Source organism: Martes martes (genome assembly GCF_963455335.1).
Source record: "Martes martes genome assembly, chromosome: 13".
Taxonomy (NCBI): Eukaryota; Metazoa; Chordata; class Mammalia; order Carnivora; family Mustelidae; genus Martes; species Martes martes.
In genome coordinates, this window is record NC_137901.1 from 90,203,351 (window position 1) to 90,228,901 (window position 25,551).

The 25,551-nt window shown below is 53.5% G+C and overlaps 1 protein-coding gene across 1 annotated transcript in view; it reads left to right on the forward strand.

Moving 5' to 3' along the window:
* The window catches only part of TMEM132C (transmembrane protein 132C), a gene marked incomplete at its 5' end in the record, with an annotated part of 290,448 nt that overhangs the window by 204,278 nt on the left and 60,619 nt on the right, over positions 1-25,551 (forward strand). Inside the window, one exon of the mRNA XM_080822233.1 lies at positions 25,057-25,240. Coding sequence (XP_080678359.1) covers positions 25,057-25,240 — 184 coding nt within the window. The remainder of the gene's footprint in view (positions 1-25,056; positions 25,241-25,551) is intronic.

Sequence of the window (25,551 nt, forward strand, 5' to 3'; positions counted from 1 at the left end):
TTCCATGAAAACTTACTCACGCCGGACTCAGATTAATTTTTCATCGTCTCCCGTTAAACGAGGATCGCTTACACAGCTGCCTCGAACGGAACCTGGATTGTGCGCCGTCTTTTGCCAAAATCATGAAAGACCAGGGGGAAAAAGAAGACGTTGAGTAAAAGCAAAGGCTCGCTTCAGACGTAGTGACGTCACTGCCGCCCGTCGGAGCCCCTCGTCCACCACATTCCCTGTTGACCTGCGCTCAGGCTCTTTTTCAGGCCCTTCCCATGCGCGCGAAGGTGGGGATGGGAGATCCTGGCCATCTTAGGCAAAACTAGGAAAAAGCCCCCAAGCCGGAGTGAATCCAGCTGGGGTTATTTTCTCGTTGTGATGTCCTTTGCACCAACAAGGAATGGACAGGTCCAAGAAGGAAGGTGCAGGACAGGGGACACACGGGCGTGAGCACACAGGTGCACACCCACGCACACCAGGGTCACGCAGGAGCTCAGCCATTCACAATGTGCTTCTGTTGTCTGTCCCCTTTGCAAATAACACCACGGGAGCACCTTCACGGGCCACACTTCTTGTTTGGACATGCGTGTTGGGGAAGAGCCGCCCGATGAATGGGGCTCGGGTGAGACCTCCTTCCAGAGTCCCGTCTGTGTCACCTTCTCTTTCTGGGTGTGTGTGACCCTCGTGGATGCCTCAGCGGATGCGTGAACAGAAACCAGACCACACTACCGAAACCGGACTGTATGTGTTCCTCTGACACCGGGTCTGGCCAGTTCAGGCAGAGGACGCGTTCCCCAGTGGTCCTTACCACTGTTTATTATTTTAAGCCCAGCCATTTGCAGTATCCAACTGGTCCCTGGAGACGCGTGTGCCTACAGCCCCTTTCCGAGGGGGTCGGCGGGTAAACAGTGGGCTGGGCAGCCGTGATGTGGGATGACACAGAGGACAGTCACCTGCCACCACAGTATTTGTAACCATACCCACCACACTGTATATCACACCCTCAGGATGAATTCTTCTGAGAACTGGAAGTCTGTACCCTTGGACCCACGTTTCCCCATCCCTGCCCAGCCCCCGGCAACCATCACGCTACTCTGTTTCTAGGTTTTTATTTGTTTTTCTCACATTTCACGTCTAAGTGGTATTATACAGTATTCGTCCTCCTCTGTCTGACTTACGCCCCTTAGCGTAAGGTCCTCGGGTGCTGGTGTTGTCACAAATGACGGGACTTCCTCCTTTCTCACAGCCGAGGAATATCCTGTAGTGTAGACAGACCGTCACATCTGTATCCATCAGCCACACAGACCTGGGCTCCTAAGCCCATTCTTTACAGCTTCTTTTCGCTTTAGGGAGAAGAACCTGGCAGATAAAGATGGGGTACACCACCGTGTTTACCCAGAGGTTGTGGCCCCCGGCCCCCCGTCGAATGGGGGACACCAGGGGACACGCCCGCCTCCCAGCAGGGTTGTTTCTCCCAGGCATCTGTTGGAACCAAAGCCGTGTTTCCGTGAAATGATGCACTGAGCTCTTGGACGGGCGTGGATTCCCAAGCCCTGGAAACATGCCTCTTGTAAAGTAATTGGCCCATAAAGGGATTGGACCACGCCTCCGGGCACCTTGCACTCTGTTCTTATTAGCTCAGATCTCCACTCAGGCCTTTCCCTCCCGAAGCGGGGATTGATCTTTTAAAAGTTTTATGATCTCATCTCGGGGTTACAAAGAGAGATGTTGCCTTGACTTCCCCTAGGGTATGCGATGAGGCCTCCCGCCTCCAGCAAAACAGCTGTCTGCACTGGGGGCCGCTCCTCACTGCCTTGTTGGAAGCCTTGGAGCCCCGCCTCCCTCCCGGCTGGCCTCACACGGGTCCAGGGGAGGAGGGGGACCCTCCAGGTACCTGAGGCCGAGTTACCTAAATACTGTACGTGATTTTTGCTGGATCCGCAGATTAGAAGTACTATGACTGTTCAGTGTTTTATATTAAAGTCAACTCATCCTTTTTGTTACTTAAATGTGTTTCAAAGGGAAACTTTGCCATTACTGGATATGAAAAGCCCGGTACCATTCGCCATAAATAGAAGGGAAACATACAAGTAAATGCAATTAAACGCTTGGTCTGAAGCCCACTTCTTTCCACTCCAGGGGACCCCTGTGATCCTAAAAGCTTCCCCTCCTCCTCGCTGATGCCCCAAGAGAGCTTTCGTCTTAATCCTTCTCTTTTGTATGAACAGAAGGATGCATTTGAAATTAGAATGTAGGTCATGCCTCGAAGCCAGACAAGCTGCATTCCTCCCACCTCTAGACGGTCCCACTTGCCGTCATCTCTCGGTAAGGTACGCACAGCCCACTGTGGGAAGTGTTGGGCGATCTGATGGCAGTGTCTTGCCCCGACCTCTCAGGCTCCCATCAGATGGCCACAGCCAACAAGTGAACATGAATACTTATCCTCCCCTTTGCCTGTCCCCGACCCGATCAGCCTCCTTGGGTGCCCACTCACAACCTGGCTCACCCTGCTTCCCCACCAAGAACACCCTTTCTCTTCCCCGCTATCCAAAGTCATCTCTCCCTTCTAAGCCTACCTCTTATCTGATTATTTTATCAGATGCAAATTCTTTCCCAAGTATATCCTTTCCTCCTATTCAGCTTACCTCTGGATGGGATACTGTAAGGTGTTTTTTTTTTTTTTTTAATAAGTAATAAAGATAGGGGCACCCGGCTGGCTTGGTTGGAAGAACATGTGATTCTTGATCTCAGGGTCATGAGTTGGAGCCCCACGCTGGGCATGGAGCCTACTAAAAAAATAAACAAACAAACAAAACTAATAAAGACAGTTATAATTAGGAAAGAAAAAAGCAAAAACAAAACACAAAAAGCTTTACTCCAGACGGAAGGTACTGGGGATTTTTATGTTTAGGGGATTACCCACATCACCCCACCTTCCAAAAATTGCATCAATTTCCCAGAGTCTCTTCAGTAGCATGCCGGCGCTCCAAGCAAACAAACAAGCAAGGAGAGAAGCATTGCCAGAGGGAAAAGCACTCCCTGCGTGGAGGTGGTGAGTTGTACCGGCTTGCAAGACCAGGGGTGGGTGCAGTGGGGGGTTCCCTCAGCCCCCAGAGTGGGTCTGCCGGCTGGCGGGCTGGAGAGCAGGTGCCCAGGAAGGGACCCCTCCCTCCCTACATGTCTCCACCTACAGCTCCAGCTCTCCCCACACTGCAAACACCCTGGCTCATCTTATTAAAAAACATTTCTACTCAAATGTCTTCCATTCAGTATGTGTCGATCGTCCTGTTGCTCCAAAATGTGTTGGAAAACTGCCCCTTTATGCAAAAATGCTGGGCACAGAGGACGTGAACAATCCTCTTGCCTGACCCACTCCTCCAAACAAACACCTTGACCCCTGGTTTGTTAGTCACAGAAGTTTGGAAAATCGTGCAATTCATACCCCCTTTCTTGGAGCGTCCCGGGGCACAGTACACAGCAAGGCTCTGATAAGTCCTGTAGCAAGGAAGCTTCTTGCTTCCCAAATGTGTTGGGTGGCAGAATCGCTGGCCCAAAGCGACACCCAGAGAGCCCACTCAGAGAAGTGATGCATTCCCTATTTGTGCCACCCTCCATGCAGGGCAGGTGGGAGAGAAGGATGAGAAGACAAGCACCTGCCTTAAAGGGCTTAGTCAGTGGGGAGGTGAGGTGGCATGGTACTGACCAAAATCAACCAGGATGCCTGTCCCAATCCACTGGGCTGCACGAATCCAAGGGGAGATGAGGACAGCCTGGGTGCAGTCAGGGAAGGCTTCCTGGAGGAAGTGTAACTAGTCTGGGGCTGGATGTGCAGCTTAGATTTCGGTGACGAGGAAGGAGAAGGCCAGCAGAAGGCCCCGGCTCAGGCAGAGGCCGCCAAGCACTGCCTCCCAAGCGGTGAGGAAAGATGCCGGCAGGCGTGTGCAGAGGACTGACCTCCGCAGGCCTCGGCTCTCTCGTCTGCAGAACGGAGGAACACCGGGGAGACCTGGGGGAAGGATGTCACCTATGTGAAGGTCCTGGCCCAGATCTGTCTGACTTCCCCAGAGCCCGGTGAGAAGCAGCCCAAGCTCTCAGTCCAGACTGGGGAATCAGGCATGTGATTAATTCCACCCAAAGGTTTTTAAAATCAACACATTCTGCCTTTAAAAATTCTAGATTTCTGAAGTCTGTTGGAAAGAACAGAGAAGCATCCCACATGACAGCGATGCACTGGGCTGGAGACAGGGGCTGAGAGTACCCCCCCCCTTCCCTATCAGGAGGGTCGCCCCTCGCCCACCCACCTTGCCACGCTTGGTTACGGGATTCACCCGCAATGGCAGCATTTCTGGACTCTGCCTCTCCTGACACCCTGGGAAGGATAATCCTTTGCCTTGAGGAGCTTTCCCGTGTCTTGTAGGCTTTGGGGCGGCATCCCTGGCCTCTAACCACTGAGTGCGGAAAGCACTTCCCCGCCCCAGTTGTGACCCCAAAAATATCTCTGGAGATCGCCGAGTGGTTTCCTGGGTATGAGGGCAAACTAACCCCTGGTTGAGAACCAGTGGTTTGCAGCAAACACCCTCTACTCTCCAGAAGCGGAGGGTGCTCTTGAGAAGTAAAGGGAAGTCAAGTTAACGGGAGAAGCCATCAGGGCTCTGGCGCGTCGGGGATGGGGCAGGGGTGGGGAGTGGGGTGACGGGCAGATAAAAAGCATTGCAAGTGAGCAGTGTGGACGGGGCCCCTGGGTGGGTCTTGCAGACTCCATCACCGCGCATTAGGGGTCCCCATTCTTGAAGTTTGTTTTCTTTCTTTTTAAACTGCTCTGGAACAAAAGAAACGTTTAAATGGCAAATCACAGCGGGCTCCAGCACACCTCCCGTCCTGGAGCAAGTGTGCAGCCTGCGTGGGGGATGGGGCCCCTCGGAGCCTTCTGCTGCTTCCATCCGTGACGGAGGAGTCCCTCTTCGGTGTGTTTGCAAAGGGCACTTTTCATCAGTGGCCTGTGGACTGGTGCCTAGCTCGCTTTGCTTTTGAAGAGGGGTGACCCTTGCCAGGGCGGTCAGGGAAAAAAAAATCCCAGGCTCCTCGGATCTGACTCCCAGGCTCCCCGGTCTTCAAAAATGCAAAGTTGGCCGTTCTAGGGGCCAGCCAGGATATTGGACGCATTTGAGACCCAGCTGGAGTGCATTTCAGAGCAAGGCAGCTGATGTCGATTTCCCCGACTTCTCATCTTCTCTTTTTACTGCGATAGCCCGAGGGGGCTCTGCTTCGGGGCGATCCGAGTGGTGCCAAGTCATAAAGGACCCAGTCAGGAGGAAGTGGAGAAACCAGATGTTTTATTCACATTTCCCGAAGAGATGAATGGGGGATGATGTAGAGCGGCTTGTTCTGCGCGCGGAGGAAAGGTACAGACGTGGCGTTGGGAGCTGAGCGGACCCAAACACGCACCTCCTCCCTGCACGTGCTCATTGACCACGAAGACCTGTGGCCCACGGGACCCAGACCTCGCCTCGGAGGGGCAAGGGTTAGAGCGGCCCAACCCCAGGCCGCAGGGACCACAGACGCTTCGCTGGAGACCCAGGGTGGAAAGAAGACATCGAAGGTATTTGCCACCCAGGTAACAGACGTGAGGTAGTACCAAGAATGAGAAAAGGGGAAACAACCCAATGGAAAACAGGGACAGAGTAGGAACAGGATATTTGCCGAAAAGGAAAACGAAGTGGACAATATTCAGGGACGGGCTCAGCTTCCCCGGCAACCAGGTACATGTACATCCAAACCACAGGGTCCTGTTTCTTACCGGCCCGGGCAGTTCCGTTCAAGCCTTTAATGATCTCTCCCCTTGGAGGTGTGGGGAAAACAGACTCCCAGCAGCCCCACGTGGGCCTGGAAGTGGGTGCAGACTCCATAGAAAGCAACTTGGAGTTTTCTGTCCAGTGTCGAAGTAAGTGTCCAGCTCGTAGGCGGCCACCACTCTACTCTCCAGCGGTCGCACTGGGGAATTCAGAGGAGGCGGAGACGTCAAGACTTGACTCCCCGAGGCTTTATTTGTAAAACACAGCGAACAACCCCAATGTTCCTCAACAGGGAAATGGCTAATTAAATTGATATACACTACTGACTTCCAAACACGTTTGACTTTGTGTCTCTAATTGTGAATCGCTTTTGAGTAATAGTAGTGCCATCGGTCGGGCGAGCAGAGACTCTGAAAACAAGTACTTGAGGCCAGAACGTGCTAAGGGCAAAAAGCGTGGAGAGCGTGTCCCGGCTCGCTGGTGCCACGGGGGTCAGAGTCGCTTTTCTGCCTTTGATACGTATTCCGCTCTGTTCTGAATGATTTGTGAAGTTCATTACTGCTGCCCAACAGGAAGCCCCAGTTGTCATTTCCAGACCCTGTTTTTCTGTAATTTGGGGGAGCCTCGGAGGGGGGACCGCTGATGCTGTCCCTGTGGCATTGGCGGGGTCTTCTCCCCAGCACCTGTAGCATCCGAGACGGGCCCGCGCCGCAGCTGGCTGACCTGGGCTGGCTGTTGTGAGCCAGGAGCTTGCCGGGACGAGAGCGGTGAGGGGCCTCGGGTCTCTGTGAGGCTCCCCTGCGGCTCCGTAGGCGGTTCCCCCCAGCAGTCCCTGGGGAATCAGGGGTTGACTTTCCCCAGAGCACAAAGCAGGAGCTACAATGTCTCCCTTCATTTCTAAGCCACTTTATTGTGGTTTGGCTGGCACGGGAAAAGCTGTACACACATGATGTGTCCGACTGGGTAAGTTTGAAGTACACACTCATGAAACCATGACCACTGCCAAGACAACAGACAGACCCCTCCCCTCCCAAAGTTTTCTCCCTCACTATTATTCTTACCGTGACTATGTATGTGTGTGTGTGCGCGTGTGCGTGCACATGCATGCCACGTCTTCTTTGGCAAAATCCGTCCCAGGGCCAGCCTAGGTTCAGGGGGACCTAGCTAACCAGGCTTGCATCCAGGAGGTAGGGCTCATGACTGCCTTCTTGCTTGTCACCGTGAGTTAGGCTGGTCAATTGTCTGAAACCTGAGTTCCTGCAACCAAGGAACCACGGATGTGGGAAATGCATCGTCTAGGATATCGCTATTGCGATCATAACTTGGCGCAGTCTTTGGACAGCAGTCCCATAGTACAAAATGTTAAAGGCCCCAAACCTACAACCCAGCAGGTCCCCTTGTAGGAATGCATAGGTTCGCACGTGCGCAGAGACACTCCTTGTGGTGTGCTCTGAAATGGGCTGGAAACGACCCGTCAGATAAATTCTGGCACCTCCGTTAATGGGAATATTACAGAGCCATTCAAAATGAGTCACGTGGGTATCCGCTGACCGGGAAAGCTCTCTAGGGAATATTGCTAAGTGAAACAAGCAAGCACCGCACTGTAGGTGTGGCGTGTGAACACTGCAGGTGAACAAAGTGAAGCTTGCTTCAGCATCCGTTTTGGTGAATGAACCTGGAGGATGTGATGTGGAGTGAAGGAAACCAGCCGCGGTAAGACAGACTGTGTGGCCCCACATCCATGAGGTCCCTGCGTCGTCGGTGTCACGGAGACGGAAAGCCCCACAGGGGGCGGTAGGGGCCAGGGTGCGGGTAGGGAGGTAGCGTTTCACGGGGACACTCTAACTTTGCCAAGATGAAATGGGTCCTGGGGACGAAGGTGGTGGTGGCCGCAAATGTTGTTCGCTCGAGACGTGGGCAAGATGGCACGTGGTGTGTTACATGTATTTAACCGCAATGAAACATTTAAAAGGTGGAAATAAGATAAATGTATATCCGCCAACGTGAAGGGGGCTGAGAAATGACGACTGGGGGACGGGAGCGAAACTCCCTTTCAACATCTTCTGTTTGCCGGTGTTTGATGTTTTGTTGCTGCGTGCACCTGCTGCCTTTAAAAGTATCTTTCTGAGGTGTCAACAAAAGGGTAAATAATTACAGTAGCCAAATATACCCTCACAAGTATGTTATAAATACATAAGGCATGCTGATATGTAATTTATATTATGTATTTATGTGGATATATTGTGTTTATATAAATACAGCGTGTATGTTATGAAGATATACTTAGCAGTATATATTTAGCAATCTCTGACCTAGTTTGCCAGACCAGGATTCTTCTCTGTTGTGGGTAAAAAGGATGATCAGCTCCAGGGTGAACTGGGATCCGACTCACATTTTCCCACTATTACATAAGCGGATAAACCCGCCAAACCATCTCCTGACGTCAGAATTCCTTAATAATGGGGGAGATGTTCCCCCCACAGCTTCCTCTTTTTTTCTTTTTCTTTTTTTTTTTCTTTCTTTTTAAGAGAAACAATCACGTCTTTTGTGGAAGGACACTGGGGGCCAGGGTTACACCGGAAGCAAAGTGAAGCAGGAAGGAGGGTGTTTCTCAGGTACGGCGGGTTTGAAGGCACTTGATCCCACGGTGTAGGGAAAGCCCCACGCGGCAAGCAGGCTGGGCTGATGGGCTTCTTGGTTTTGCCCTGACTTCTCTTCCTCCTGAACGCGTCTCTCCAGCTGCGTTGAGCTTCCGTCCCGGGGACCTGTCTGCAGCACCAGCCACCTGGGGTTCTGAAAGAGAGATTGAGTTTTCCTGGCAGGTGCTCACGGCCTCTGGTTGCAGAGATCCCAGCACGGGGGGAGGGGGGAGGAGGAGGGAGGAGGGGGCCTGATTCTGAGTCTGCTCTTCACTTAGGGCATGACTTGCAGATCCTTTAGGCCACAGAGAAGGAAAGGGAATGGAGTCGGTTTCTCCACGTGTCCTCCTTCCAGAACGTTCCCCGTTGGTGGTGGCGTTCAATACATGAATGTAAGTTTAAGAAAAAGGCAAGATCATTTATAAGAAGAAGACAAAGTAAAGAATAGAACGCAGGGTACCTAGATTTGGCCAAAGGGCATGCCCATGGTGTGTGTTCTGAATTTGAAGCTTGGGGACCCGCACAGAAGGACCCCAGTGCGGAGACAGCTGGCCCTCTCGCACCGGGAGAGCGCTTGCTCTGGGCCAGAGTCTGTTCGAGGCGCGTGGCGTACGTCCACGCGTTTCGTCCAGGTTCAGACCCAGGTTCAGTGGAGTGGACACTGTAATGTGTCCCGTCTTCAAGATGAAGAAACGAACCAGAGTCTAGAGGATCGAGAAATAAAGCTCCAGCAACGGACAGCTTAAGATCCCCCTCCAAACAGACACGTATGTGTGTACTTCTCCATCTAGTTACCAAGTTATGGATGAATAATGGGAATCTGTCTGGTGTAACCCCCTGGGGCTGCAGCTAGTGCTGGATGGCTGATAGGATGTTAACAGGTGTCGTGCTCCTCAAGGGGTCCTGGGTGCTGGTTCCTTACATGCAAAGAGGTCAACGACTCCCCAGCTGGACAGAAAACACGGGCAGTTCTCCTGATACAAAGCACAAAGGCAAGAGACACAAGAAAGAAAGTGGGAGTTAGGACAGTGTGAGGGCTCCCCTAGTAACCATCTCCTGGCAATTACCCTGCTCCCAACCCCGAGTTGGTCTCCCTTGCCCCAGGATCGAGGCCGGATGTTTCTACAGCATGCATCCCTCTGTCTAGACCTCATCCACAAGCACCCTCACTCTCATCTGTCCTGTCCACCTCAGGGCTTTTGCACATGCTGTCCCTTCTTCTAGCCGTGCTTCAGCAAGCCTCTGTTCGTTCCCCAGATTGCAGTTTGAATTTTCTTGGTCTTCACTGCTCTTCCCCACATCTCCCACCCCATTATGACGAGCTCCCTATGTACCTCCTCGTTCTAGCAGTTTGTCCCAGCTTATCGTCATAGATTTGCATTATTATTCATTGCCCGTTTTTGTCATCAGTTCAGGAGGCTGAATGTGAAATGGGCAAGCAATGCTTAAGGTCTGCTTGCCACGCTGCGGCCAATTCAACTGGTAAGGAAACAATGGACGCAAACAGACTGAGACAATGTATTACTCATAGTGCGGCCGGAGCTTCCCACTCTCGACAGCGTCCCCGTCCTGCCTCTGGGTCCCAGACTGGGGTGGCTGGGTGTGTGGACGGAACGTTGTGTCCCCCCCAAATTCAGATGTTGAAACCTAATCCCTGATGTGTGATCCTAATGGTGTGAGGAGGTGGGAGCTTGGGGAGGGGTCAGGTCATGGGGGTGGAGCCCCGCCATGGAATTGGAGACCCTAGGGGCTCCTTGCCCCGCCTGCCTCATGAACCAGGAGGAAGGTCCTCACCGCTGAATCTGCAGGTGCCGTGATGCTGGACTTCCAGCCTCCAGGACTGTGGGAAATGCGTTCCTGTTACTGATAAGCCGCCGGTCTACGGGGCTGGTGGTGCAGAGCGGTCCCGGGTGGGACAGGGCACACGGGGGCGTCTCTGAGAAGTACAGAGTTTATAAGGACATCCTGACACTTACAGGGGCTGCTGACACACCTGTCCAGACGTTACCATGCAGCACGACACTGTCTTCATTTTCCTCGCCAGGAAATAGTCTGTTCATTGCCTCCAGCTTCCCGGGCACTTCGCGGAGTACAGAACACTGGTCGGGTTGTGCAGAAGTGCAGAATCGGCTCCCGACGTGGAGGGCTGTGCTCTGTTCCTGGTTCAGTTCCTGCAAAATGGCCTTGCGGTAGCTCTCTGGTGAAGGGTGCACGTGGCGCTTTGCAGGGACAGGTGGGCAGAGGCCCGGAGACCTCCCGCCCATGGGCTCCAAGCCGCCTGCCCTCCCGGGCCAGGCGGAGATCTGCAGCGAGTGAGCAAAACAGCTGTTGTGGGGGCTTCCTGATGCGTGAGCACACAAGGGCCCCGGGATTGAAATTATTTTTCAGCGAGGATGATGTTTCCATTGCCAGTGTGAACACAGTCTTATTCAGTTCCCCGAAACTCCCCGCAGCCCTCTGTCCGGGGAGTCCAGCTCCGCAGAGCTTATTTTAAGACGAAATTGCAGCCTTTAAACTGATTTCTCAAAGGACGCGGTTCATTTCAGCATCTTTACTCTCTCTTCGGGCAGCTTGCCGACACCTAAGAATGGCTTTTTCTAAATTGCAGGTCCTCCTGGATCACCTCAGCTAAACAGTCCCGGCTTCAGTGCCTTTAATTTGAAAACCGTCCCCCAAAACTCCCTCCTCCCGGCTCCCGGTAGCAGCTGCTCGAGAGAGAGACCAGATGCCCAGATTCGGAGGGCTGCTTCCCTCTCGTCCAGGGAGGGAGAGAGCCGCTCGCCAGCACGCTCGCATTCCTTCCTTACAGCGGGTCCGTGCACCCCGTCAAGCCCAGAGACAAACGCCACTCCCCGGAGAACACGGTGGGGAAACACGCTTTTGATCCTCCGTTACTTTTTCCATCCATTGCGGTTTTTTCCCCGTTATCTGGTTCTCTTGCTGTGTCTGACGAAGGCTCACAGGGGAGGCATTTGTTCACGGCATCTGCCTGCCTTTCACGCCACCCGCCCCAGTGCTGGAACACAAGGAACCGTTTTGAGATGAAAGTGAGACGCGGCTTGCAGGTAGCTCGGGGGAGGCAGCGGCTCTGGCTCCCGAAAGCGCAGACATCCGTCGTGGGGTGAGCCCCACAGTGCCGTGAGCATGCAAGCACGGCTCAGGGATAGCGGGCCATTTTCCCACATCCTCCTTTTACTAAAGGGGAGACCGAAGCCAAGTGACAGTGATGGGAAGGTGGGCTTCGAGGCAGATCACCCAGTGTCGGCTGGAATCACGAGCTCACTCAGCTGTCCCTTCGTTGCCACACCTGTTGGCAAGGTCCCCGTGGGACGCATCCTGCTGGTGAGGCCAGGCCAGCCATAGAGAAGAGGACAAAGGAGGACTCGGCCACTTCATCTTTCAAGGGCTGTGGGGGAGCCTCCCATCACAGCTCAGTATACGTGGAGGGAGGACTTCTCCAAAAGGGAACCCTATGCTATCAAATCGTATAAACCGATGGACACTGAGAAGCTCAGACACAGGAACCGTCCACTACCCCAGGGTCATGGCCACGTCCCGATTCCTGACCCAGTGTCCTGTCACCCTGGGCTGCTTTCTACGTGGGTCCTGGGGTGATGGGAGCCACAGCCCTGAGGGACCCGTGCTCCCCCTGCACCAAGCAGGACAGCCCCGCTCGACTGCCCTCCCCACTCGCCAGCTCTTCCTGCCGAAGCCGTCTGTTAACGCTGATGGAGTAAAAGGCTTCGTCCTCCCCGAGGACCAGTACCTCCCTCTCTGTGCGGGGGTACTTTTTCTCAGCTCATCTACTTTCTCTGAGGGACGCTCAGTAAATGTTTTTCCAAAGCCGGACGTGCCACGTGGTGCAAACACACTTAGTTGAGTTAGGAGGCTTGGCCCCGTGCCTGTCTTTGGGATGCAGACGGGCCTCTGGAATCCACATGGCAAGTCTACAAGGGAAGCTGAGCTGCCCCTCAGGTCCTGGGCATCATATGATCTCCATGGTGGGCAGTGACAGAGCATGGGTTCGTGAGGAATTAGCACTTCCTCCCCACAGTCCGCATCCAGAAGTGGGTTTCCTTCCCCACCCCCGACCATGGCTTCCGCTCACTCTTGCTTCCCTGAATCAGCTCAGCCCCTCGGATGTGCCCTTCTGCAGCGTTCCCAGGAAATGTTGCTAGGAAAGAACAGGGGAGTTTCCAGGAGGGACGGCTGAGCTGAAGGGTGGCGCGAGCCAGGAACGATGGAGCCGGGGATATGGCCGAGCAGCCCGTTCATTCATTCACCTGCTAAAGAGGTAGGCATCTCCTCCTGCCTCACCAGGGACCACTGTGGGCCCCGGGGGTACAGCAGAGACCAAGACAGTTGAGGTTTCTCATCTCAAAAAGCTCACATTGTGGCGGGGAAGGTGGAAAAGGGACAAAGGAACGCCGATCTGTCCGGCAGGGACCATCGCAGAAATGAAAACCTCGCCACGGGCTCGGTCCTGGAGCACATCCTTGAGCTGGGCGTGCGGGCATTGGAAGGTGCTGCTTCTAGGCTGAGTGACAAGATGGACCCAGCCGTGCGAAGAACAGCCAAAGAGAAGAACAGACGCAAAAGGGGGAGTGAGCTCCCCGTGTCCATTGAGCCGCAAGCGTCGCGGAGAGGCCAGAGTGCAGCAAGTGAGGCAGAGAAGGCTGGAGACGAGATCGGCGGGAGACGACGTGTCCAGGAGGGGGCTCTAGGTTGTATCTCCCCAGGGCAGGAAACCAGAGAGACTTTCAAGGACGTGCATGGCCTTGTGAGTTTATGACGGAAAGACGCCTCCGATTCCTGAGCCGAGCAGAGACTGTGGAGAGACAAGACCGGACTCTGGGAGCCCTGGACGACCACAGTGGTCGTCGAGAGGGAGGACGGCGGCCTGGGTGAGAGCTGTCGCAGGGAGGACACAGAGCCGTGGACAGAGGCAGGGCGTGTTGGAAGGGATGACGACGGGAGGGTACGCTGTCGCTTCCCGTGCTGGGGAAGAACAGGGAGTGAGGATGGGATCTGAGCCAAAGCCTAACTGAGGAACCAGTTAACTCACACACGAGGGTGCAAATAAATGGTCAACAAAGAGCTCCTCGTGCTCAGCCATGCCCACACGTCCCCTCCGTCACCAGCACTAACAGAGCCCTCGCCCCTCTGCGTGCCGGCCGCCATCACTGGCCTCCGAGCTGCCCACTCTGCTCGTGGGGATCGACCTCGTGTACGCGCCCAGCAGTAGCCCCAGCACATCCTTCCCTCAAGACTGCACTGTCCCCCTGGGTCTTGTCCTGCCTGTCCTCCCTTCTCAAACCCCACACTCTCTCTTGGCCCTCCTGGACGCCAGCTGGGGGCTGGCCGAGGAGAACAGCCCCATTCCCTGAGCGCACATACCCAGGTGATGTCTTCTCCACATTCCCCCCCCCTTTTTTTAAAACATAAAACGTGGATCTAGCTCTTATTAACACTGTGGATTTTAAAATGTTGGGGGAATGGGTGCGAGTGACCCCCCACCCCCACCTGTACCCCAGCAGCGACAGGGTGCTGGCCTCGCCTCGAGCTTGCTTCCCTGGGTGTTGGAACTGTGTCTGCACCTGTGCTCCTTGGCTCCAGCCCGCTGGTCTTCCCTGGTTCCAGGAAGGATCTCCGCCCACCACGCCCCCCTCGTCCTCACATACCCCTTGCCGGTTCCCCTGGCATCTCCTCCACTCATCCAGCCTCAGCTCACACATCACTGTTTCGGGGACACCTTCTCCAAGCCTCTCAGGTGGCCCTCTGATGGCCTGCCTCTCCGGTCCTACGGTCAAACCAGGGTCAGGGCAAGAGCCTGGCCTTCCTCACTCAGCCTCGGCCAGCACAACCAGGCTCTCCAGAGGAGCAGGCGGAATGTCTGCTGGAAGATGATCTCCGCTGTCGCGAGCCACGGAGCCGACCGGTCTGCAGGTTTCCCCGGGAATGCGGTGGCACATCCCGCCAGGCAGGTGGTGTTTGGGCGCGGCTTTGGAGGGAATGTGTGCCAGCTGTCTGCCTGTCTGTCTCCAGTCTATTCCCTGCCCTTCCCTGGCTCTGTGACCCCGCCACACTGAATGGTTTCCAGGATCCCATGCCAACCGGGGTCTGGCTGTGGTTAGCCAGTGGGAGGCCCTGGCGAGACACCGGATGGAGGGAAGGAGTCAGGGCATCTCATGCCTTCTGTGCTCCCGTGGGGGTCTCAGGCTCTGGGTCCCTCCCTGTCGCTCCAGTTCCTGTGGGTCGCTCTCGATGTGGCTGCGGCTCTCCCCGGTGCCCTGGCTCCTGCGGGCTCCACCTTCTCCCCGGGCCCCTTGTAGAAAGATCTTCTTCCCATCGATCATCTCCCAGGCCTTTGGCAGCCCGTTTGTCCTTTCTGCCCTCCCAGAGCCTTTATCACTACAGTTAAAGTCCCTCGCAGAACTCCCTGGTGGGGGCTCGATTCTCAGACCGATGACCACAGCGTAAGCAACATCCATCTGGCAGTGAGCCTTTGCAGAGCTAGGTGGGCGCTTCCCACGGCCCTGGGGAGCCCAAGGTAGAGATGGGGCACCAGGACACCTGGGCTGGCCCCCATGTCTCTGCTCTGGATGAGACCATTGTCTTGGTGCAGCTGAGTTTCCTGTGAGAACCAGGTCTCTATATCTGAAGCTATTCCCTTAAAACAACAAAAAATAAGCCAATAAAAATTTCTTTTTCACCCTGGCTGCACATAGGGATACCCTAGGAAGACTTATCCGAAGAAAACAGTTTTATCCCCTCTGGTGCTTTCAGTCTGAGCAATTGTTGCTGCTGCAGATGCGTTGACTCTGAAGGGGAGAGGGGAAGAGGTATTTTTAAAAGACATTCCTTTTGTTTAAAAGCTCACCAGTAATTCTATCATGCAGCTGGGTCTGAGGATATGCAATAAGTGCAGAGATGGGTAGTGTAGCTTTCTCCCGAGTGAGGATAATACGGATCCCTCAATGCAAAGAGACATAGTAGAGCAACAATTAGACTCCTTTCTCTGTTCCACTGTGACCCTGAGTGCTCGGAAAATCCCACTGCAGCTGAAGCGGCAGGAGGGGCCCGGGGACGGGAGCAGAGCAGCCCCGTGATGCGCGGCAGCATCTGTGCTCACTCTGGTCAGTGTCCTCGCTGAGCCTTTAGCCAAATGCATGGGAACTGACAGCAGGTTTGGGGGAGCTCCCCGTGGAAGCTTGTGACCCACTGAGGACCGCCGTGCCTTCCGTCCGTGTCTCTACATCTCGAAGGACCGCGCCCGGCGCAAGGCGGGTGTTTGGTAAATGTTTGACGGATGAGCGGTTTGGTGTTGGGCAGAGCACGCCTTCCATTCTAAAAGTGAAATTTCCCCAGCCCCTCTGGTTCCTCGGGTTTGAGCACTTCTTGCTGCCACCGAGACCCTCAGCTCATCAATTACAAACATTAACTGTAAATTATACTTTTGCATAGTTAATTCGGGCTCATTATGTATTTAGCGGAGCTCAGCAGGCATAAAATTCAATAGCGCACTTTGGAGCAGATCCAGTTTCTGTCTTCTGTGATATTTGGAAGACGCAAAGTTTTAGGAGTGGACCTTGGAGCGTGTCTTTCCTGGAAGGTCTCCAATGGGCTCTGCTTTTGGCTTCTCTCTTGGAAGGAGTTCAACCCTTCTGGGAAGGCTGATAGCTTCAAAGGATGCTTCTGAACCCCCCTCTCTCCACTAAGCACGGACTCCGCCTCCTTCCTTGAGTGGAAATTAATATTAACCTGACCAGTGGAAGGAAAGAAAAGTGTGAATATCAGCGAACTTGGCTCGTGGAGCAATCGCTCATTCATTATTCATTCAACAAATATTTACGGAGCACCTCCTCTGGTCAGTGCTGTGGTGTACCGGGAGGCTATAACAGTGAGCATCACGGTGTCCTTGTTGTCACCGGGCTGGCGCTGGAGAGAGGAGAGGCAGATGGTGAATGACCAGATGCATATAAATGTCTAATGTGTCGTGTGGTGATACAGATAAAGTGGCTGAGTGAGCCATGGATAATAGGGCGAGTGCAGTGATGGGTGAGCATTGTGGTGTCTGGGGAAACAATGCAAAGGCACCGAGGTAGAAAGGAGCTTGGAGCCTTTGAGTCATCCTACAGAGGCCAGAACAGAAAAAAACTGACAAAAATGGTAGCCAAGGAGCAGACATTGCAAGGGGAGACATTGCATTATCAAGATGTGGGGGATGGAAGCAACTTCCCAGTTGCTAATCCCAACACAAGGCTTGGGACAGTCACTCGGTTGTTATGCCTTATTCAACGTCTGCTAAAACCAGTACTGGGTGGGTTTCCAGTCTGCAAACTCCAGGATGCCAAACAGCTTATATGCCCTGTTCCTTCCTCTCTCATTGTGCTTGACGTCTGCCTTAAACCCCCTTCTGCTCGGTAGCGGGAAAGTTAATCTGGTGGATTCCAAGGTTGCTAAGATATTTCGTGTTTAAACCCTCCCCATCGGGCTCTTGAGCTCTGCCTGGTTTCCCTCAAGACTGGCCCAGGTGGGAAGAGTCAGGTGACTTGGGACTGTGGGGTTAGGTCTTCAGAGAGAAATTCCATCTTCTGGCTTTGTCCACAGGGATGCCATCCTGTGCTGGGTGTGGTCATTGTTTGGCACTGACATTCATGACATTACTGTGTTTCCACCTGATCTCTGAGGGCACCCCAGGTGCCCCTCAGCGGGGGACGGAGGCCAGGTCTGGGTCGACTTCCGAATTCTCTCTGGCAGCGGACTTCGGTGACCTTCCCAGGAACTAGCTGAAAATCCTACGGCTCCCCTGCACCACTCAGGGCCTTGGAGACCAGGCAGTGGGGTGTGCTTCTCAGGTCCTCCCTGCCCCAGCACCCCAAGCTGATTCTGTTCAACCTCTGCCGTATCCTGCTGGGAAGGTGCAGAGGTTACGCTGAGGTCACGAAAGAATGGTAACACTCAGGGACCACTTCCCTTCTCTGTTGCTTTGTAACAAACTGTCCCAAGTTCACTGTCTTCAAACAACTATGTTTTCTCACAATCGATAGGACTTCTATGGGCAATCCCTTTGTCGGCTTCCCCGAGGCTCTCTTACGGAGCTTGGAGCTAGGATGGCCGGTCTTCTCTCCCTCCGAATGGTCTTGTGTCTGGGAATCCTCATGGCCCAATAGGATCTGATGGGATGGACTCAGTGCTTTTCCCTGGGTGCAGAGATCACCACGGCAAGACCAGGAACCACCACCCCCCCCCATGGTTGCTAAAGAACCCCCAAGAACTTCAGGATATGGTATGGATCCATGTCTCTTCTACCCAGACCCCTGATGTCCTCTTGGCAACTGCACTTCTTGAAGTGTGACATAATTGAGCTAAAATTTTAGCTGCTTGTGAATGAATTATATTAGGCTCAGGTGTATTGGGTTCAGGAAACCATGGGCTGCGTGGAAAATAAAAGCTAGCAGGAATGCATGGCCACAACGGAGCCACTTTGTGGCCCAGGGATCCCCGGAGCCATGGAGGCCAGGTGGGGAAATTTTCCACCAGGAAGTGTCTAGAAGAACTGGACGCCTCCATGCTCCTCTCCACACCTGTGAAGGGCTCTGCTTTCTCCCTGGTTCTGTTCAGCTGACCTGTGTCCCTCTCACATACCCTGGTTTCTTTTACTGATTGGATTAGTTGTCGACATTTACACAGCTGTGCGCCAAGCTCCTGGGGTGTGTAGATCCCCATTTCAGAGATGAGGAGACTGAGGTTTGGGGACATTAGTAATAGGAACAATGATCCGAGGCAAGGCGTGCCGTCCATACCCAGGGCTTTCCCTGCAAGGCCTGGGCTCCCATTCATCTGTCATGCTGCAGCAAGTAAAATAAGTGATAGGATCTGGCCCAGCCGAATTCAGGGGCACAGCTGGCTGTGAACTTGACCCGGAGGGACAGTTAGGTCAGGACCTGAGAGGCTGGAGTAAGGTCCTGTTTTTCCCCCACATGCTGCATTCAGCAAATCCCAGGACTTGTGATCTCAGAAGGACCAAGGTTTGCAGGTCCTGCCAGGTTACTGAGTCGCAGAAATATTATCATAGTAAAAACTCACACTTGGCAGATATTTGCTTTGTATGTTCTAAGCTCTACACACGTGTCATGGCATTTATCCTTGCAGTGGTCTCAGGAGGTTGGCATAGCATAGATCAAGAAACTGTGCTTATAGAGGTGAAGTTAGTGGTTCTCAAACCTTGCTGCATATCAGGGTCATGTAGGGAGTCCTTAAGAATACCAGGTGTTACTCCAGACGAATGAAACTAAAATCCCAGAGGTAAGTCCCAGACACCAACTCTTTAAAGCTCCTCCGCCAAAGAATTTGAGATTGCTACCAAGGCTGGGAACTAACGGGTTGCGTAGCTTATCCAGGATCCCTCCCAACCCCACAAAAGGACGAAGTCAGAATTCAAACCTGTGTGTCTGATTTCAGAGCCCATGGTTGAAATGCATCCCCAGCACAAATGCTGGATAAATATTAGGAAGCAAAAAAGTAATGATAATTTAGGAGTGAAGTGCTTGGTAATCACAGAGAGAGAAACTTTTTGTGTATGGCAGTAATTGTTGACCATGGCCATACCTTAAAATCACCTGAGTTCTAGAAAACACTAATATCTGAGAGCCCCTTCTTAACATTCTGATCCGTTGGTCCAGGGTAGACCCAGCTCTCGATAATGTTCCTCTTACTCTCCCCAGATGGTTATAATATTCGGCCAAGTCTGAGAGCCCTGCTTTATAGGACAAAAGGCTCAGATGATTTCCAGGAGGGCTGTGATTCTCCTTTGAAGCAATGTCATTGGTTTCAGTGTAATTGCGGGAGAACACTCTTTTTCCTCATTCCTTCATACGCTTACCTGCTCCTATAACATTTTACGCTTTGGGGACTGAGATAGAGAGAAGGTAAAATCTTTTTTAAGTCCAAGCTCATAATCTAGTCCAAGGGTGCTTGGAAAGAGGGCCACCTTCAAGGCTTTTTCTCTCCTGTCTGCCCTTCACCGCAAACCTGAATCCTGAATTCTGTCCTCCACGCTAACTGCAAAGAGCAGGAATGAAAGAGGGGACTCCCTCAAGAGCGGGCCAGATCTTTCCCCACTGTCTTGGCATATTTTAGGGTGTGTGACCCCAGCCAGTCAGGTATCTCCACACCGCCCTAGAATGTACGATGCCAACAATCGAAGACAGTGGAAAGTTAGTTTTGGCACCATCTGTTTTGATGACCAAACTGGTTTTGTCCAAGTTCTTGTAACTTTCCTCTGCTCCCATCTCCTCTCCGTGTCTTTTTTCCCCACACTTTCTAGTCCTTTTGAGACATTTGTTAAATTCCCTTTTCTTTGTCACTCGGCCCAAGGTGCTCTCTGTTGCTTGCAAATCGCATCCTGAACTGATATCCTTCAGCACCACGGAGAGCGCCCCCAGTTAGCAGCGGGGCATCGGTACCGACCTTGGGGTCATCGGGATGATCTAATAAAGTCTTCCTGGTGGGAAAATGTGTGTCCTTTCCCTTCATGAAATTCACATGAAGTAGAATGAATAAAATAAAAGCCCAGGCTGAATTTCTATTCTCCTGGACTGGCTTCCCTGTTACAAGGTTGATTTCTTCATTTTGTTAGCCTCATCTCTCTCTATAGGCATTATACTGTCAACAGGGGTTGATAAAGTCTCGTACACCCCGTAGCAGGGAGGTAAAACCCTACTCGCTTCTACACACACACACACACACACACACACACACACAGACTCCATTTTCTTACAAGATAGAGTTCAATAGCTAAAAGGTTTGGTAAATTGTGTTTCCAGTGGCCCAAACTTTATTATGACTATTGGGGGAATTTATTTGTTTTTGAGAAAGAGCTTTTTTTTAAGCCAATTTCGAAAATTTCTTTCAAGAGTTACTGCAATAAATCTACACTATTGATTTAGCAAGTGGTGGTTCATGGGCGCTCTCTGGAGTCACTTAAGTGTTTAAATTCTTCTCTTTATTACTCCAACGGTATCACAAGCCCCAGATGGGCGGGCATCTAGGGCTCTTAGTCCCTTTAAGACAGAAGCTTAGCAAAGGTTTCTGTCAGCTCAGATACTGCAGGAGAGCACTGACCACAGAGGGAACTGCAGACAAATGTCTTCCTTTCTTGGTCTCCATCTTCCAGAGAAATGTGTCATACCATGGTACTGGGTCTGACAGGGACAGCTACAGAGTAAATGCAAATCTGAACGAATCCCAGTTTGTAATGAGTGGAGGACAACAGTTTCTCTACTATGGCTTGTTCTCAGAGAGCTTCCGGACCAGCCCTAGGGGACACATTTTAAAGGTGACTTCACACAGTCAGACATCGAGTCCCTGAGAACAAGCGTAGTTTCAAGTCCTGCCAAAAACGAGAACAGCTCACATTTATTGGTATTTGCTAGTGTGAAACTGTCCTAAGTGCATGGTACTTTTTCACTCATTTGCTTATCCTCCATGTCAACTCCGTGAAATGGGAAGGAGCAGCATCCCCAGTTTGCAAACAGGCAAAAGGAGGCTGGGCTGTGCATTGGTACCCAGCTAGCGAAGCCAGAATTTGAACTCAGGAAGTCTGTTTGGAAGCCCACAGTGCAATCATACCACGGGCCATGTTTCCTTCGCAGAGTCCCACATTATAGTCTTGGTTCCAACCCCCTGGTTCCGTCCTCCCTCCCCCTGTGTCTCACTTCCTTCCTTCCCACCTCTCCCTCCTCCTCTTTCTTCCTCCTTCTCCTAACCCAGTACTTGTTGGAGGCCCAGGATTACAACAGGTCAGCTCGGGGCTTGCTTTTCATGCTGCAGGAGTAAAGGGCACAAGGGGATGGCATTAAGGACCACCTCCAGTCCCACGACTGCCCCCGTCACAGCCTCAGTGTGCTAAGGGTCCTGGGATCACAGTTGGAAAATCATCAACCCTCTGCATCGTCTTTGGGGCCAGCACCTGCCACCTCCACGTGTGGCTCTTCTATGAAATGCTGCCTCAGAGTACAGGACCCCCCCTCCCCTTTCCAAAGCCAGAGAGAGCAGAGTGACAGCCAGCTGCTTGAGCCACACCGTGGCTACAAGGGTAAGGTTCTTATATTTTAAAATTCAGAGATTTTATATACAGAAACTCCAGGGAAAAAAAAAAAAATCTGTCACAATCCACACAGCAGCCGTAGACCACAGGAGCCATTTCCCTTTCTCCCCTTAGTGCCGCTGAAGTGTCCCCTTTCAAAATATGGCTCAGTTCATTTTAATTTGGATATATCCCATTATGCGGTGTTTGGAAATGAGACCATGGGAAGCCATGAGGGGGGAGGGGGAGTAGGAAGAGACAGGACTGACGGAAGTGAACCAGCGAGGAAGCTGATTCTCTCTTCCCAAAGGAATTCCTCGTCTTGAGTCAGACCGTTTCATCAGGGGCCTCCCCAGGGTTCGTGGCGCTGTCGGGCTGCTCCCGCCTGGCTTCTCACTTGTGCACGTTCCCGAGGTCCCCGTGGACACCGAAAAGCGTCTTCTTCTCCTGGCCTGAGGTCGGCAGCCTCCTGCAAGAGTGGGTCAGACTTCTGCCCCCGGCATCATCCTGATGTCCCTCTGACCCAGGATTCTGGAGTTTCCCAGAAACTCCCAGGAAGCTGAAGTTTCCCCCAAATTGTGACTTTTGAAAATTTTTCTATCTTGAAACCATGAGTCAGCTTAGTTGACTCAGACATGGTAGGAAGGGGAATAGGAGCTGTGGTAAGTTTCCAAGAGGTGCCTGCCCAGTCATCGCCTTCCATCCGTGGTTGAGAGCCAAGTAGTGTGAAAGCCCTCCCTGGGGGGTGGGAACACGAGACAGTCTCTGCTCTCACACTTGTGCAAAATAGAAACCATAATTATCTCCAAAAGGGTTTTTATTGGGATTTAAAATAACGGATGCACGGGACCTGGTCCAGTGCCTGGTGCACAAAGAACATTTCCTACACAAAGACTTGATGTCCTTATTCTTACATTACCTTGAGCAGAATACCCCAGGAAGGCGACCCTATTTCTCACAAAAATCATATAACATAGCATCTTTCTAAGTCAGAACGGCAAACATGACTTCTCTTTCCTCCTGCCAACACGGCTGCCTCCCTTCTCGTAACCGCAATGGAGGAGGACGCGGCCAGGGTGTAAGTCATGCTGGCCCCTTCTGCCTGCCCATTTCCTCCTTGGACAATGGGAATCCCATCATCTCAGTTGTCCAGATGACACAGCTGAGCCTCAGAAGGTGGCGTCAGCAGGTACAGTGGTCAAAAAAGAGTTTGATAACGAAATGAAGATGGGTGTAGGCTGAGGCGTGTTGCCAGCTCCTGGATGTCCCGGTAGGGCCACAGTGGGTCTTGAGACAGCTGGACTCATGCCTCACCCATCACTAAGTGAGTTTGCTGAGCAGAGGCTGTTGAACAACCATTAATGTTTCAACCCGTGCCCAGCTCTGCTGTGGATACGGAGATGCTAAGGCGAGTGTTCTTGCTAAGAGAGCAAGATTAACAGTGCCCCCCGCCCCAAATAAAGGCATGTCTGTCACCCAGGAAAGAGAGAGACTGGGCCAGAGCTAGTGGGAAGGATTTGTGGAGGCTCAGATCCCCGCAGGCCTCGGCTGCCAGACCAAGTACAAGGCTCTTGGTTTGGAAACGCTCCAGACTCCAGACACTTCTCCCTCATTTTCCAAGGCAAGTCACTCACTCTTGAGCTCGCGCAGCTCATGGATGGATGCACCAGACACTGGATTAATGTTCCCTCCCAGAGTGCTAGCCAGCATCTCACAAATCGTGATTGTCTGGGCCCCGCTTCTGGCCCAGAAAGCATGAGGCAGATTCAGGAGTCCCAGGGCTTTAGGAAGTGTGGCGACCTCCCTGTCACCTCCTGCCCCAGCCCCTGAGTGGAGCTGAGGGTGATGAGGTGGAGAATTAGCATTCTGGCTCTTGAGCAAGCGCCGCAGAGACTGGGTACATGTGTGTCCTTATGGCCTCCGCAAAGAGAAGGGCTTCCCCGGCACCCTTCAGAGCGGGACCCGCACCCGGCGGGGATGGCATTCTGAAGCATGCTTGTTTCCTTCTTGACGTACTGTAGAAAATTCCCTACAGTTCACCTGAAGCCATGTAGCCTTCCCAGCGGAAGGAGCAGGAGATGCCACGACCTGCCCCCCATACACGCAGCGGGACCCCGCTCCCCTGAATCCTGTCCACCCTGCAGACCCCGCTGCGTGCCCGGAAAGGCTTTCCTTCTCCTTTCCACCAGTAATGATTTCATCCGTTCAGCAGCTCCCGGAACCTCCCCAAGTTCCCCTTTCCAGACTTCCTAAATGAGGGCTGGCAAACTCTGTCCATAAAGGTATACATAACAAAGACTCGGGGCTCCGCTGGCCATCCATTACCTAATGCTGTTGCCCAGCCGTGCGTTTGCCGCACGAAAACCCCAGAGACCAAGGTAAACATTCCCGGGGCCGTGTTCCGATGAAACGATTTATGGGAACGGGCAGCAGGCTCCGTTCGGCTCCCAGGCCACAGTTTGCTGCCCACCGGACGGGAGACACTCGCTTGGGGTCTTGCCTGTGATTCCTCACTTGACCTCCAGCTGCCGTGGTGGAGAACACGGGATGGGGACGGGGGGTCCTGAGATGCCGCCTTCCGTCTGGTTCTGTGTGGTGGTGAGCAGGCCTTTTTTTTCCAACCCTTTCTGGGCCTGAATTTCATTGTCTGAAAAATGAGAAGCTTGGACCCTCGTTAGTTCCCAAAGCATCACGATCGCTGGGGCAAGTACAGCTCTGGGGGGAGGGTCCCCCAGATTTAGGGTATTGATTGGAAGCCTCTGTTGGGGACCAGAGAGCCCTGTTAGCTAACAAGCCCCTCCCTCGAAGCAGAAGGAGGTGTGTTAGAGGATGTGAGGCAGTTTACACCGTCTCCAGGAGAGCCGCCGGCATAGGCCGGGACGGGGCAGTCGGGGATGGAAGAGGCAAGACACCTGCCGGTTCTGCCATGTTCCCGCAAGGAAACGGCCAACCCGTCCACCTGGCCCCGGTGCCCGAGGGCCCGTGAGAGCAAATGGCCCCCACGGCTGCCCCACAAGAGCCAGGAGCACACACCTGCCCGGAACCCCCCTGCGGCAGCTGCGTCCTCCCCGGCTTCCCAGTGTGCCTCCCCGAGGATGGGGCCTGACCTGCTTCGGGGCTGCTTCTAGCTGCAGGGGAGTGCCCAGAGCCCTGCTGTGCCTCTCTGCCTCTTGAGAACCGAGAACCGGAGGAAACGCTAGGCCTGCAGCGTCAGGCACAGCCGCAGAATGGAGCTAAAAAAGAGTCCATTTAGTTCTCCAGGCTCATCCCGCAGGGGTGCGGCCGATGGGTCCCCGGGGGTCTCACCGCTCCACAGCCGGTGCTCAGTCCCTGCCCCGTTCCTCCCCCGTGGGTGCTGCTCCGTCCCAGCCATCCTCGTCCCTCTCGTGGAGGTGACTCCCCGTCCGGGTGCTGCCCCGGAAGCGTGTTGGCCTTCACCTTGGACTCTAGGTGCCGCTGGGGCAGGGGTGGCGGGAGGGGGTGAGAAGGGCCCTTCCACGGAACGAAGTCAGCTCAACGCGATTCTCCTTTGCTCCTTTTCCAGAAGCAGCAGCTTGTTCACCGAGGTCGTGCAGATGAACTTTGAAATAGCCAGCTTCAGCAGCCTCTCGGGGACGCAGCCCATCGCCTGGCAGGTGGAGTATCCGCGGAAGACGACCACCGACACCGCCGTGTCCGAGATCTTCATCAGCCAGAAGGACCTGGCCGCCGTCGTTCCCCTAGCCGCGGTAAGTCCCACGTGGGCCCGACGGCGCCCCTGGGGCCTTCCTTCTGTCCCAGGACGTCAGCCGCCAGGGCTGGGGGGGGGGGGCTGACCTCCCCCACCCCCACCTTGGGGAATCGCTGTATCATTTGTCAATCTGGGTTACTTTCCTGCTTCCCCCCAACCCTCGCTCTAACTGCATCCCAGGTTTTTATGGACCTCCTTCTTCTCTAGTTATGCCAGGCCTGTTTGACCTCCTGTTCCCTTTTTAGAAGGAGACTGGAGGCCACTTTGTATATTCGTCCAAGAAGCTAGGCAGGGCGGCCATAGCAAACC